Raw genomic sequence first — 15,479 nt, 5'->3', positions numbered from 1 at the left:
AATGCGGGTTTTAAAGCAGGGAGATGAAAGAGATAGAAATTAGCCCAAAACGGCCAATAAACTACTAGTTGCTGGGCTGAGACCACTCCTCCAGGGACAGATAGGCTGCTCAAAGATCCCCACTCTCACTGGTGAACAGAGAAACTTCCTCCTATCCAAGTAAGGATATGGGCAACACACACTTTGTGGTTTACAAATACCTGGGTTTCATATGAGCTCCAACTTCGGGCCCCATCATGCCGGCATTAAGACTGTAAGTAGCCACTGGCCAGTGAACAGGGTATAACAGAGTGTTGTCACAGTTTGGTATGATTAGAACTGATCAAGGTTATAGCTCCTGTTAGTATGGTTGCATTATAGAATCTTTACTGCTTAATGACCTTACATTTTTGCTCATATTTGAATGACAAGACCTCTCTTACTGAGCTCTGGGAGGTGTGATTTCACTGTATGTATACCTCATATTGCCTTATTGCTAAACTTTGTGCTACTGCAATAATTTGTTTGCTACTGTGCTGTTGCCTGTTAAGACAAGAGTTGCCATCTGGAATAAAGTCTGTTATTATTTGCAATCTTGGTGTGTTGGGTGTAAATAGGGGTGTCAACAGAGTCAGGTAGGAAGGAACCCATACACTATTCAGCTACCCCTGCGGGTGCGCTACATTTGGGGGCTCGTCCAGGATTGCCTGTACTGCCTAGAACTCTGCCCTATTCCCCTGAATATGTGTAAAGCAACACCAGCAGCAGGATGAACCTAGAAGTAGCCGCTAAGTGGTGCAGACAGCTGTGGAATAAAATCCCGGTATATGTGAGGCAGAGCACCTCGCTGGCCTTGTTCAAGAGAAATCTTGACCAATGGATGGGAGATCGCAGATATACCCCAGGGATTACCTCAGTGTCACTGCTCAACAGAGGCACAGCAAAATAATGGGTATAGTTCCCCATACTAAAGGGGTGGCGTAAGCCACAAAACTATGGGCTAGGCTTGTAAATGCCCTCGGGCAGATAGCCTAGTATGAACCTATGAACCTATGAACAATGCTCAGTCAGAGCACTGCTTTGTTCTAGTGTTGCCAGGTGTCACATAGACTGACAAGTAATACATCAAATCACAGAATCCTTACCAGTTGTCATGGATTTTTATTAGACAGCATCATGGACACTATAGAACAGAGCACATTGGCCCTATTAGAATGGAAAAGTCCTCTAGTGTATGAGCATATACCTTAGTGTATCAGTTTCAGGCGAGAATGCAGTCCGTGTGGTAATCCCTGAGAAGTGCACTAGCACAGCAACAGAACAAATACCTGTAGAAGCTATCCAAGCAGATCAGAACCTTACACCAGAAACTGAAGCTTCACTGCTCACAAATACTATAGGGCCTGAAGTTTTGAATGGTTTGGGAAGTCTTGTAGAAAAATGCTTAAGGCATACACAGCCATTCACTGGGTTTGGATATCGCAAGCTACGTTTCTTCTCTGGCAAACTACCCACACCTCAGGGAGAGGAAGATTTTGAATCTTGGCTGGATCAGGCTTCACAGCCATAGAGGAGTGGGATATCCCAGAAACTCAGAATAAGCAGCGGATAGCTGAAAGTTTAAAGGGATTAGCTGCAGATACCATACGCAACCTAAGGATGAGTAAGCAAGATTGCACAGCCAAGAACTATTTAGGAGTACTGCAGGATGTGTTTGGAAGAACAGGGAGGGCTGCTGACCTATTGTATCAGTTTGAATATACATACCAAGAAGTTGGTGAGAAACTATCTGACTACATTAATCGATTAGATAAAATTCTCCACCAGATCATCCTAAAGAAGGGGGTGGATCTGAATGTAGCTGGCCAAGTATGAATCGGTCAAATTTCTGAAAGTAGCTGACCAAGTACGAATCAGTCAAATTTTACAAGGAGCTCAACCTATGGATCCCATTATGTGAGAACTGAGGATGAGAGATAGGAAAGAAAATCTAACCTTTTCTCAATTCGTTAAAGAATTGAGGGAAGAGGAAGCCCTGTTGGAAGCCAAATCTCCATATTCAACATCAACTAAAGCAGTGAGGGAACACAAGCAGGAACCTGCAGCATTGCTAAATGGGAGCCATGGTTGGGTCTATATTATAATGTCGACATGTTAAAATGTTGACTCTGACTTGTTTGACACGAAAATGTCAAACACCAAGGTTATCAAACGGCCAAATCACCAATTTCTTTCCAACGGAAAAAATTTGATTGGCCAAACACCAAAGCCACACAAAAACAAACATATTTAAGTGGGGGGCTTCACCCTCCCTAACTAAATATTCTAACTCCGAGACCGCACTACAGTCAGGGAAAGGGCAGGTGTAAGAGAACAGCCAAATTGGAAAGCCATCTCAGCAAAAGTCTCAGCATCCAAAATCACAAAGGATTACTAAGAAAGAGTTCCATCCTTTAAAATGGTGAAGCCAACTGACTGTACCTCAACAACATGCTGACTGCCGTATGGCTGAACAACACCGCAAACAGAAAGTACCTGATGGCCTAGTGAGACCATCCCCTATCGTGGCAGTGAAGATAGAGGATGTGTACAGTAAAGCATTGTTGGATACTGTTGCACAAATCACCATTTTGTTCAGAGACTTCTACCAGAAATACTTAAAAGTATTTGCCACTTGGAAAATTAGAAGACTTGGAGATCTGGGGGCTAACTGACACGAAGTTCCCATATGATGGTTATGTCTCACTCAAGTTAGAATTTTCCACCTCAGTTGTTGGGTCAACAAAAGTTTTTGAAGCTCTCACTGTTGTGTGCCTCAGGCCAAAAGGAAAGGATTCAGCATCTATTTTAGTGGGGGAAATACTGACCTTGTCAGAAGAATGCTGATGCCTCAGAGCACCCAACATTACATCCACTCCTGAGACCAGCTTTTTGTGCTCTTCAGAAGGAGAAGGATAGTAAGAAAGATGAAATTGGTCATGTATGGACCCTTCCTGCGAAAGAAGAAATAATTCTTCCTGGTCAGGTCACCTGCCTGAGGGCCAAAGTGAGGATGTGTGGACAAACAGCTTCCGCTCATCTCATGATGGAAATGGATCAAGAAATAGACTTGCCACCAGGGCTGGAATTAGTCCCCAAAGTTTGGCCTGCTGACAAGGTGAAGCATCCTTATGATACTTTGCCTGTGGGGTTGAAGAATAAAGAAAGTACACCCATTGTCCTGCGTTCACAAGTGCTTTTGGAAAATGTTTATGCTGCCACTCCCTTACCTGCTTCTGTTTTGACAAGAAACAAGAGCAGTGTCAACGAGCTGAAGCTGGAAGATATTGATCTAGGAGGTGGTATTCTGTCCTTTGAGTGGGTAACCAGAGCTATAGAGCTGTTGATGAAGAAGAAAAATATTTTTTCTACAAGTGAGCTGGATGTGGGTTGTGCGAAAAGTGCAAAACACCGAATAAGATTAAAAGAAGACTGACCTTTCAGGGAAAGTTCCAGAAGGGTAACCCCAGGAGATCTGGAGGACTTGAGAAAACATATGGAAGAACTTAAAGCCGCAGGGCTAATTTGAGAGTCAAGAAGTCCATATGTCTCTCCTATTCTCGTTGTCAGGAAGAAGAATGGGTCAATTTGCATGTGTGTTGACTATTGTACTCTGAATCAGCGAATCATTCCAGACCAGTACACAACACCCCAGATTGAAGATGCTCTAAATTGCCTGGTGGGCAGTAATTGGTTCAGTGTGCTAGACTTAAGTAGTGGATACGATCAAATCCCTATGCACCCAGAAGATAAAGAGAAGACTGCCTTCATCACTCCTTTGGGATGTTTTGAGTTTGATCGCCTACCTCAAAGTTTATCAAATGCACTGGCAACTTTCCAAAGATTCGTGGAAAGAAAAGTTGGAAACATGCATCTCCTGGAAGTCTTAGTCTACCTTGATGACATCATCTTTGGGAAGACTAGAGGAAAACGAAGAAAGACTGACAAAAGTATTGGACAGACTTGAGAAGGAAGGACTGAAGTTGTCACTGGACAAATGTACATTTTTCCAAACTTCAGTGACCTGTGAGATACATGTAGTGTCTGCAAATGGAATATCCACAGACCCCAGCAAAGTTGAAGCTGTGACATCTTGGCCCAGACCCAGAACCAACACAGAGCTGCGATCTTTCCTTGGATTCTGCAGTTACTATAGAAGCTTTGTGGAACGATTTTCAAAGATACCAAGACCACTCAATCAATTTCTCCGAAATGATGAGGAAGCAGATGAAACAGATGACGACATCTTTCTGAAGAAGCCAAAGGGACCGAGAGGCTCTAAAGAATTCATCAAGAGTCGTTGGACTCCTGCGTGTGAAGAGGCATTTGAACAGCTTAAGTATTGTCTCACACATGCCCCAGTGCTGGCATATGCCGACTCAACAAAGCCGTACACATTACATGTGGATGCTAGCAGAGATGGTTTAGGCGGAGTCCTTTACCAGGAGCATGACAAGAAACTGAGACCTGTGGCTTTTATCAGTCAAAGTTTATATCCAACAGTAAGGAACTATCCTGCACACAAGTTGGAATTCCTTGCTTTTAAAGTGGGCTGTAGTAGACAAGCTGCATGATTACCTCTATGGGGCTGAATTTGAAGTTCAGTCTGACAACAGCCCTCTGACATACATCCAGACCACTGCAAAGCTAGATGCTACTGGTCACAGATGGATGGCAGCTTTATCCAACTACAACTTCAGTTTAATATATCGCCCAGGACACAAAAATGGAGATGCTGATGGTTTGTCCAGAAGACCTCATGGGGATTTACACCCCGATGATGAATGGGTGGAAATTCCAGCACCAGGAGTGAGAGCTATGTGCCAGATTGCAACCTGCTACCAACAAACTGAATGTTGGGCCCAGAAGTTGGGGCTGTCTGCAAAGCATACCCCAAGCTTACTGTAATCTGGTCACTTTACAGGCTTCATCACTACCAGCTTTGAGTAACAGTGACCTCAGGAGAGATCAAAGAGAAGATCCCTTAGGTCAGCTGGTGGTAGCTTCTTTAGAGAAGTTGATATGCTTTGCACAGATATTCATCCACTGGCAAGACTTTTGGTTAAAGAATGGGACAGACTCCAGATACGAAATGGGCTAGTGTATAGGAGATCTCCTAGTGCACTTGGCAGTGAAAAATGGCAATTGTTGATTCCTCAAAAGTATCGAGAAGTAGTACTTCAGTCATTGCACGATGAACATGGTCATCTGATTACGACAGAACTCTTGGACTTGTACGAGTCAGATTCTACTGGCCATGCATGAAACAAAATGTTGAAGATTATTGTCGTACATGTCTTCGCTGCATTCAGAGAAAGACTCTGCCCACCAGAGCTGCCTCATCGGGTCAAATGGAGAGTAATGGGCCCATGGAACTTGTCTGTATAGATTTCCTTTGCATTGAACTGGACGAAGGTGGGATCAGTAATGTGCTGGTGGTAACAGACCACTATACCAGATATGCTCAAGCATTTCCAACTCGCAATCAGAAAGCTATTACACTGGCAAAACTACTTCTTGAGAAGTTCTTTGTACACTATGGCCTGCCAGAAAGGATACACTCAGATCAAGGGCATGACTTTGAGAGCAAACTTGTTCATGAACTACTCACTCTTTTGGGAATTCAGAAAAGTCACACCACTCCCTGTCATCCTCAAGGGGATCCTCAGCCTGTGAGTTTCAACAGAACTTTACTAGACATGTTGGGAACACTATCTGCTGAGAAGAAGAGTCCATGGAGTAGACATATAGCCACAGTGGTGCATGCATACAACAGTACTAAAAATGATGCTACAGGATTCTCCTCTTACTTCTTAATGTTTGGAAGAGAAGTTCATCTTCCTGTTATTTAACTTTTGGAGTCACAGCTGATGATATGCCAGTGCAATCTCATGGCACTTATGTGGAGAGACTCAAGAAGCACCTCAGACAGGCCTATGAGCTAGCTGAACAATCAACAGGACAAAGACATCAGCGAAACAAGGCCTACTATGACAAGAAAGTGAAGATACATGACTTGCAACCAGGGGACAGAGTTCTCTTGAGAACCTTGGGCCTGCAAGGAAAGCATAAACTAGCTGACCATTGGGGATCTGATATCTACATCATTTGTTCTCAGCTACCTAACATCCCTGTCTACCAAGTCTGCCCTGAGGGGAAAGAAGGACCCATCAAAACCTGGCACTGCAACAACTTAATGCCTTTGGCAGTGTGACGCCCATGCCCTAGCCCAGCAATCAAGGAGCCTCAATCCTCACCACTAACACCACAGAGGGTGTCTCATAGATGAGGAAAAGATAACAAATACACAGAGTGTAGTGCAATTTCCCTTAACAGCACACAGAGATCACAGTCAGTCTGGGGCTGGTCACTCCCTTGCTCTCCAGGTCCCCAATAAGACTCCCCACTGGCACAGCTATAGGGTCCAGATCTCAGCTTAGTGGGCAAGCTAAAACCTCTAGCACCCTCTCTGTCCAACCAGTGCTTCGTGTCCCTCCCCAAGTAGCTCACACACACACACACACACACACACACACACACACACACACACACACACACACACACGCACTTTGAGAAGAGTTTATACAACCACACAGACACTCCTGGGGAAGGCTGGCACAGTTTCTCCAGCTGTGCCCCTTTCTCCCAGACTGTACGGTAGTTCCACTTGCCACCACCCACTAATAACTATCAGCTACTCAAAGGCCCTTAAAAGGGTGTCCAATTATTACTGTGCAATATTATTATCCAATTGGTAGTTGTGACTAAACAGTCAAGGCTTATTTAGAATGACTTGGACAGTAAACTCTATAAATATGCAGTGTACCCTAGAGCTTAAATTATCTCTACACAAGCCAGCCACAGTTAAAAGGTTTTAAAATATTTAATAATAAATAATAAAAACACAAGACAATACTTTCTACTACACAGTGCTAGTCAAGAGTTCAGAGATCACTCAGAAATACTTAAAATAAATCAGTAGTACAGTTCTGACATCACAGAAAAACACTTAGTCTAATCTTTCTAGTTCCTAGCTATTTCTAAAAGAAAACACAAGTCTAAGATAACTTACATATGAGCAAGACAGTGTTGGGAGTTTGATGGTCCAGACAACAAAATGCTTAATGCCTTCTGCTCCTCTCTGTTTAAATTGCTATTTTCAGTCCTGATTCCCATTACATCATTTTTTCACACTTTCCTGGTGTTCCCAGGCTGACAGATACTACATTCTTGTCATCTTGCACCTGCAGGAAACTACAGCCATAAAAGACATTCCATATGTAAACTCTAGTAATTATTCCTTACGTTAAAACAATAGGCAGGATGCTTCACTCCAGACTCATGGACTCCAAATTCTAACTTCAAAGGGACAGACATGAAATAATTTTAATTTCAAAGGACAGCCAAGAAATGCTTGACTGAGCTTTCTTTACAGCAGAGGGCAATGTTGCTACATTGTTTTAAGTTCAACATTTCACAGCATATTCTTTCATTTAAGAAAACAAGCCTGTATTTCAACATTCATATTTACAAATGACAGAATTATGTACCAAGTTCTATTTGACTGGGCTAGCAGCCTTCACCCATCTCTACCAGTCTTCACAGGCAGAATCATTGAATCCGGAACTCAAAATGGCTCAGCGAAAACCTAACTCAAGGCCATCCAGAAGACTAAGGCGGATAGGAGATATCCTCCCAAATGTTCAAGGGCCTATGATTCCTCCTGCTGAAGGAGAGGAGGACAGTGATGATGACTGGGGTTTTAGTGGACTTTTCTATGATGATTGCAAAACACAGAAATCCTCTACCAACTAATAAAACAGCTGGTGTAAAATAAATATAGTTGAAGTAACAAACAAACAACAACTGTACCACAGCTAGGAAGTTTATTATAAAACAGGTAAGCGCTTTCAGGGATGTGCCCCTTCATCAGACAACTCACAAAAACAATTCATTCCTTATATAGTAGAAGCACCTGCTATCAATTAAGTCTTAAAGATACAATGTTAAATACAAATGCTATAACCTGGTCCACTCTAGTATATCTTGAATATGCATATATCTGGTTCAAAAATTCATAAATATTAGAACACATATTATGTATATGAGTCATGGTTAATAATGGCATAATGGTTAAGGTGTTTACCCCACAGACACAACATGCAGGGTGCGACCCCCACATGAGGCAACTGGCTAGGCTCAAAATGGCCCACAAGGACGCCCAGTACCAATCTATGAACCTATATCAAAATTGCTAAAACCATGTCCTACTATGTAAACAATTTTTTAAAAACATAAACTATAACATGCAGCATAGATATAAATATATCTATAGTGCACTAACACCATATAAAATATAATATGTATGTGTATGAAAAAGCATGTTGAAGTATAACAGTATCAATGTAAGTATAAATATGTATGCATGTGTGTATAAAAATATATAGAAAAGAAAAAATGATGTATATAAATATCTAGAAAAAATATATAAAAAATATACATGTACATGTCCTGTAGACTTGACCCTTAATGATATTCCATTTGGTATGGTTAGGATGCATACTTGTGCAGGTAGTTGTTCTTCCTAACAGGTTTCCTATATAGGCTGGTTTTGATGTGAATTAAATTGTCTTTCCTAACCTTAACACCCAAGAAATCAATCTCATGTACAGAATACTTAGATGTGAACCTAAGGAACATAGTAGTATTGTTCAAATAAGCAAATAATTCATTTAAATCGGCCATTCCATAGCAAAAAGATGTCATCCACAAATCTAGTGTACCAGCTAATATGCTTACTGTATTTAGCATTAGATAATACATGAATTTGAACTTTAATGTATAATTTTATTTATTGCATTTATGTTCTGTCATTATGACATACCAAGTTGTTTATGCATTTCTTATGTATATACATTTTTATATACATACATTTTTATTTACATATGTACATGTATATTTTTTATATATTTTTTAAATTGTTTGCATAGTAGGACATGGTTTTAGCAAATTTGATATAGGTTCATAGGTTCATAGATTGGTACTGGGCATCCTTGTGAGCCATTTTGAGCCTAGCCAGTTGCCCCATGTGGGGGTCGAACCCTGCATGTTGTGTCTGTGGGGTAAACACCTTAACCATTATGCCATTATTAACCATGATTCATATACATAATATGTGTTCTAATATTTATGAATTTTTGAACCAGATATATGCATATTCAAGATATACTAGAGTGGACCAGGTTAAAGCATTTGTATTTAACACTGTATCTTTAAGACTTAAGTGATAGCAGGTGCTTCTACTATATAAGGAATGAATTGTTTTTGTGAGTTGTCTGATGAAGGGGCACATCCCTGAAAGCGCTTATCTGTTTTATAATAAACTTCCTAGCGGTGGTACAGTTGTTGTTTGTTTGTTACTTTTCTATGATGATGTTCAAGACCACATGGACTGCAATCTCAATGTAAATTCACCGGAACTTGTCCCTTGTCACTTTGAACAGTCCAGCACCAACAGTAGACTGAGTGCTGTTTCTGTGCCGTTATCTGTTTCAAACCAAAGCCTCAGAGATTGATTCGGCCCCCACAGAGGCTTACATATGACAGTTTGGGACATAGTACAGAAGAGCCTGTGACCACTGCTCATTGGAGAGTGTACGCCCATGATCCCTATGCCTCCTGCTCAACTGGTGACACCCCATCCCAAGTTAAGCATAATGTTGATCAGGTTTGGTGGGATGTACCTTTTGAATGCAGAAATACTGTTCAGTTGATGGTGCCTTAGTGTTTGTGTGTGTGTGTGTATATATATATATATATATATATATATATATATATATATAAATTGCTGCAATTCTACCTTTGACTTAGGAGGACCCAAGTTTTCAAGTGGAGGGAGAGTGCAGCTCCCACTGTATTTCACTGTATGTTTATCATACTGCACTTTTCCAATACACCACAGTGTGTAGTTCCTTTTCATTTGATATAAAAGAGAGAAACAAAAGTGAAAGAGATCAGAAAGAAAAGACAGGATGAAGGGATGGGGGGGGGGGGGGCTTTCATTAAAACTGGATGTGTCTAGTGTCTGGGAGAGGGAAGTGAGGTTGCAGATCATGCTTTTTCCCTCATTTGAAAACCTGGTTGATGGTGATCTGTGGCATCAGGAGAGAAGTCTGGAACCAGTAGTCCCATGCTGCATCTGATCAGCAAGGACAGGAATGTTGTTGTGCCTATTGTAAAGAAGTCGTTTTCAATTACCAGATGGCTGTTGGGTGATCTCTACACTTCTCATCAGTGAAACTGCGGTGCCTGACATCCCGAATATTATCGACAGAATGGTGAGAGGCTTTGGTTGCCATTTTATACTTTCATAAGATTGTGGTATAGCTTTGTCTGGGACTATGGGCCTGGGCTTTTCTCTTTTTCCTTTTCTGAACTGGAACTGTATAGCTTTATCTTAAAATAGTACTGGCTGTCGTTTTGTGGATCTCATGTTACTCACCCCTCAGTGTGGATTTCCCTTTAAATGTTTTGTGGATTACAAATACCCGGGTTTCATATGTGCTCCAACTTCGGGCCCCTTCATGCCGGCATTAAGACTGTAAGTAGTCACTGGCCAGTGAACAGGGTATAATAGAGTGTTTTCACAGTTTGATCTGATTGGAACTGATCAAGGTTATAGCTGCTGTTAGTATTGTTGCATTATAGAATCTTTACTGCTTAATGACATTACATTTTTGCTCATATCTGAATGACAAGACCTCTCTTATTGAGTTCTGGGAGGTGTAATTTCACTGTATGTATACCTCATATTGGCTTATTGCTAAACTTTGTGCTACTGCAATAATGTGTTTGCTACTGTGCTGTTGCCTGTTAAGACTAGAGTTGCCATCTAGAATAAAATCTGTTATTACTTGCAACCTTAGTGTGTTGGGTGTAAATAGGGGTGTCACCAGAGTCAGGTAGGAAGGAACCCATACACTATTCAGCTACACCTTTGGGTGCACTACATTACACTGAGAACAATTCTGTTGGAACCGGGCCCATGAAGTAACTGCAGACTTACCACCATGTATTGGTCAGTAGACTTTGTTTTCATTGTTGTGGAAGTAGGCGCACACTACCTAGCATTGCACTTTCTCCTTTGGTAGTGAGTACATTAAGCTTGGGGGGGGGGGTGAGAGGTCAACAATCATGGAAAGACAGAGGAGAAAATGAAGAAAAATTGTGTCATTGTTTAAGGGTGATGGTTTTGGTGGTGTTTTGCAACATACTTGCTGGAATTGCTTTTTATTAGAGTGTACATGGGTTAATTTCTTTTTAACCTGAGGCTGGTAGTAGCAACCTTGGAATGACTGTTTTCTATATATTGCTGCGTATTTTAATGGTGTTGTATAGGTAATGGAACAGAGCACGTTTGTGCAGTCTACTTTTGTTATAAATGTTTTGTTTCATTTTTGTAAGCTATACTGCAGAATGATATCTGGTAATAAGTATTTACTGAGTATGCCTTTTAATTTTTTATTTACTGTACCATTATTGAATCTGAACACAGTGCAGACTATTTCTTGCATCATGGCCATTATCTCAAAGTTTTAGGCCTCTAGAATGTTAACATTTTTTCTATAAGCATACTTTAGTTTCCGCATTCCTGGTGGGGCTACTAGTAAAAGGCCAGGATGTTGGCTACATTAGACTTATAAGGTCGATTTTTCTCATTGTTTTTGTCTTACTTTTGTCTCTCAGATTCGGTACATTTCACAGACGCAGGGTTTGCCAGCAGAGTACTTGCTAAGTGCAGGTACAAAGACGACAAGGTTTTTTAACAGGGATCCAGACTCCGCATACCCGCTTTGGAGGCTTAAGGTAAGATTTGTAAGATGTTACTGTTATATAACAAAAGCATTTAATGAAACCTATAACAGAAATGCAAAGGAGAACGACATAGTTTTTTGTGTATTTCAGAAATTTTTGTTTCACTTTGTTCTGTAGGGACAGTAACTATGCCATTTGTGTACATTTTAATGTGTGGCACACTGTCCCATTTGCCAGCGTTTAATGTAGTCCATCTGACAGAGTGGTAGTTCTCCCTGGGTGGGCAGAGGGAATGAGCAGATACTGAAGGAGATGGTGTCATAAGTGTAGTGTGTTAGGGAGTCTGTTAGTGACATATTCCATTTTAAAAGTGTTGTGAGATGTCCTTTGCATGGTCTCTGTTTTCACTTGTGGGTAATGTCAGTTCCAATAGCATCTTAGTAGCCAAATACAAGCATTTCAAAGAAGAAATAAAATGTCACTGGTGCTTGCAATACCCAGAGATGAAAACTGAGCCTAGTACAGCAATCTGTACATAACACATTACTTATTACATTTCAGATTATATTTATTTTAGGTACAGAACCTTATCAGTAATTGTATATGATGACTCAGAGTTTAGACTTTTGTCATCATTGCTAGTCAATCAAACTCAGGTTTGTTACTAATTCATTAATTACTATACTAATCATACTGTGTTAGGTATGCTGACAAGTTCAGCACAACCTTGAACAAAATGAGTGGTTACCTTGATATCTGTCTTCATTGTCATCATGAAAACAGGAGCAGAGCACTGCAGTGCCCTAAAGAAAGAATGTTAGGTGTTTTGTAGTCTGACAGAAAATGAAAATAATTTTATAGCTTTGATTTTTTAATATGTCCTCGTTATGCTGCATGTGTCCCATGCATGCATGCTAAGACTTAGCCAGTTATTTTTATCTTGCTCATTTATGTCAACCCATCATTTGTAGGAGACAAAGCTGATTTTTTATTTTTGAGAAATGAACAGGAAAATGGTAGGGCTGCACTCACATACCTGACATTGCTTTATACTGAAGTTGGTGTAATTTCCATTGAATGTCCTTTGCAACTGTTTAGCATGGAATGAAGGCAAATAGTGCATTTTGTACATATATGCATGCATCATTAGTCCTTGAGTTGCATGCATGCATCTTGCAAGTGAAGGATGCACCCTGGTATTGTGCCGCAGTTGGTCACCAAGATGATCATTTTCCAATGAGCTTTGTGACCTTCTTAAGTAGAAATAGTGCATCTGGAAAGTCTGCAGTCTTTCCACTAGCTAGCCAGCAAGGATGAATGCTGGTTTTTGAGCCCACACTACAAAGGCCCATTAGTTACTGAGCAGGACCCTAGGACATTGGGCTGTACCTGTCAGTCATTACTTCTTGGAGTGACTGTCTCAAAATAGAATAACCAAACTGCTTGCTTATCTAACCTGGACGAATACCTGATGTGAAAGCAAGGAGGAGGGGAGAAGGTAAGCATTTCATTTTTTTTCTATCTTTCTTGCATTTTCATTTCATCTTAAGTCATTGTTTTTTAGAAGACTGTTGTCATCAGGAAGTCAGAGTTCCTGTATGTCCTGTACAGGAGATTTCCCTATCCCTACACTCTTTTTGACAAGTGTACTCTGCAGTGTTTTTAAAGTCGTTGTTCAGGTACGGCATCAAGGTGGCATCTGCAAGTTAACATGATTTCCTAAGCATGCTTTGGGAAACACAGCATAGAATGTATGGAGAAGCAGTTATGTAGAAGCATTTACAAAAATTATGACAAATATGCATATTTTTACAAGTTTACATTAATAATGGAAAAATGAAGTGTGGTTGTCTTATTTTATATAGTGGATGCAAGCAGTGAGCGTTAGTAAGAAAAGTAAATTAAAAGATAGTAGATAGCATGAAGACACTAAGGTATAAATGTTTCTTTGGTAAGTCAGTTATAATCATTAACAACATTTTTGTAGCTTCATTAATTTCATAAAATCTGTATGACTTACAGGTGAACAAATGTTGTCCTCTTCTACAAAACATTAAGGCACACAATGTTGCCATTGATACCTGCTACATAACATGCATGGTTTCTAGCTTCATATTGTTTTGAAATATTGTAAACATATCATGTATGTAATTTGCACAGGGTAAGCAGTATTACAAAACAGCACTGTGCTACCCCTCCTGTCTTGTTATTGGAAAGTGCTCAGACAGGTGAACCATTCTACCACTGATGTCTTGGAACCCTTTGTTTGCCTTAACACTAGTAATTTTTAGCAAATAAAATAATATTTTTCTTTTATAAATCCGCAATGTAAAATCAGCATCTACATACAGACTTTCAGTACCGGCATCAGTGTTGTAGTCCACTGTCTACCAAGGACCTTTCATATTTTACATTTTTTCTGTAACTTACATTGTCTGTAAGATATTGCAAATCTTATGAAGTGCATTTTCAATAGATTATTTTGGAGAAACGTTCTGAGGAAGTTATTGCTTTCCTAGCTTAGAAGAAGGGGCTTAATTAGCCTCCTGCTGCTCAGGACTGAATGAGTTACAATATTTAGTTTATGTAACAGGCAATAGACAACCTGTACTGTATAGTACAGAAGCATCCATCAAAAGCAACCCACCTTTCCTCCCAACGGCAAGTAGGAAATGCTGAGACTTTGGGGCAGTACTGTACCCTCTTCTGTTGGAAGGAGTATATACTACAGACACTTGCATGCCATACTGACATGGGAAACACTGTTATTTATGCAAAGGCTTTCTAACACCAAGTGAATAGCACATTTAGAGGGAAATGTAGAAAAGAGGGGATACTTTAACGTAGATGAAGATCTGTCATCCCCTGCCAGTAATTTAGGTTGTGTCACAACTACTGTAGTGACTATATCAGAAAGGAATTTACTTGTAGAGAAGCTGAGATAGTGAACCATACATCCAGAGGCTGTTCACAGTCTAGGTATAGAATGAGCGAGCCAGATCATATAGCATTGGGTGATGAAATTGGAACAACAAGAAATTAATGACCTGCGTGCTCATTTGATCTCTGTGTTTTCCCCTTATTTGTGGCAAAAGATGCAGATCATAGCAGATCTCCAACTTTGTTTAAAATGTGAGTAAAACAGCAGCAAAACACAGGAGTACGAGTCGGCAGAATAAAATCCACATCAACGAATCTCCGTAATGAAACAAAACACAAGGCAGGCAGTCTTCACTTCACCAATAGATAAAACAGTCTTCATTTCATGGATAAAATCTTCATTACGGAGATTCATTGATGTGGATTTTATTCTGCCGACTCGTACTCCTGTGTTTTGCTGCTGTTTTACTCATATTTTTGTACAGGAGTCTTAACTTTTGGGTAGCAGCTTGTGACATATTTTGTTTAAAATGTCATTGCTACAGTTCTCCAACATCTGTCTCACAGCGCATCTACCTTATTTGCTATGAAGACATACTTTTTTTCAACATAGCTTTTACAGTCTTGTTTTGTATTAGATCTTACCTTTCAGAACTTCACGTACACCACTGAGCCAGCTGATAGTTTATACCATACCTCATAGATCTCATTTCCAATCCCAGAACTTATGTTCGTTACATGTATGTTATCATGCAAACAATGCACAT

At 40.3% G+C, this 15,479-nt stretch overlaps 1 protein-coding gene across 1 annotated transcript in view; it reads left to right on the top strand.

Moving 5' to 3' along the window:
* The window catches only part of HIPK2 (homeodomain interacting protein kinase 2), a 1,139,975-nt gene that overhangs the window by 807,867 nt on the left and 316,629 nt on the right, over positions 1-15,479 (top strand). Inside the window, exon 4 of the mRNA XM_044088176.1 lies at positions 11,764-11,883. Within this exon, the coding sequence (XP_043944111.1) occupies positions 11,764-11,883 (120 nt within the window). The remainder of the gene's footprint in view (positions 1-11,763; positions 11,884-15,479) is intronic.

The sequence above is a fragment of the Protopterus annectens genome, chromosome 11.part0 (genome assembly GCF_019279795.1).
Source record: "Protopterus annectens isolate FY-2018-M chromosome 11.part0, PAN1.0, whole genome shotgun sequence".
NCBI classification, from domain to species: Eukaryota; Metazoa; Chordata; order Ceratodontiformes; family Protopteridae; genus Protopterus; species Protopterus annectens.
This window is presented reverse-complemented; position numbering and strand designations above follow the sequence as displayed.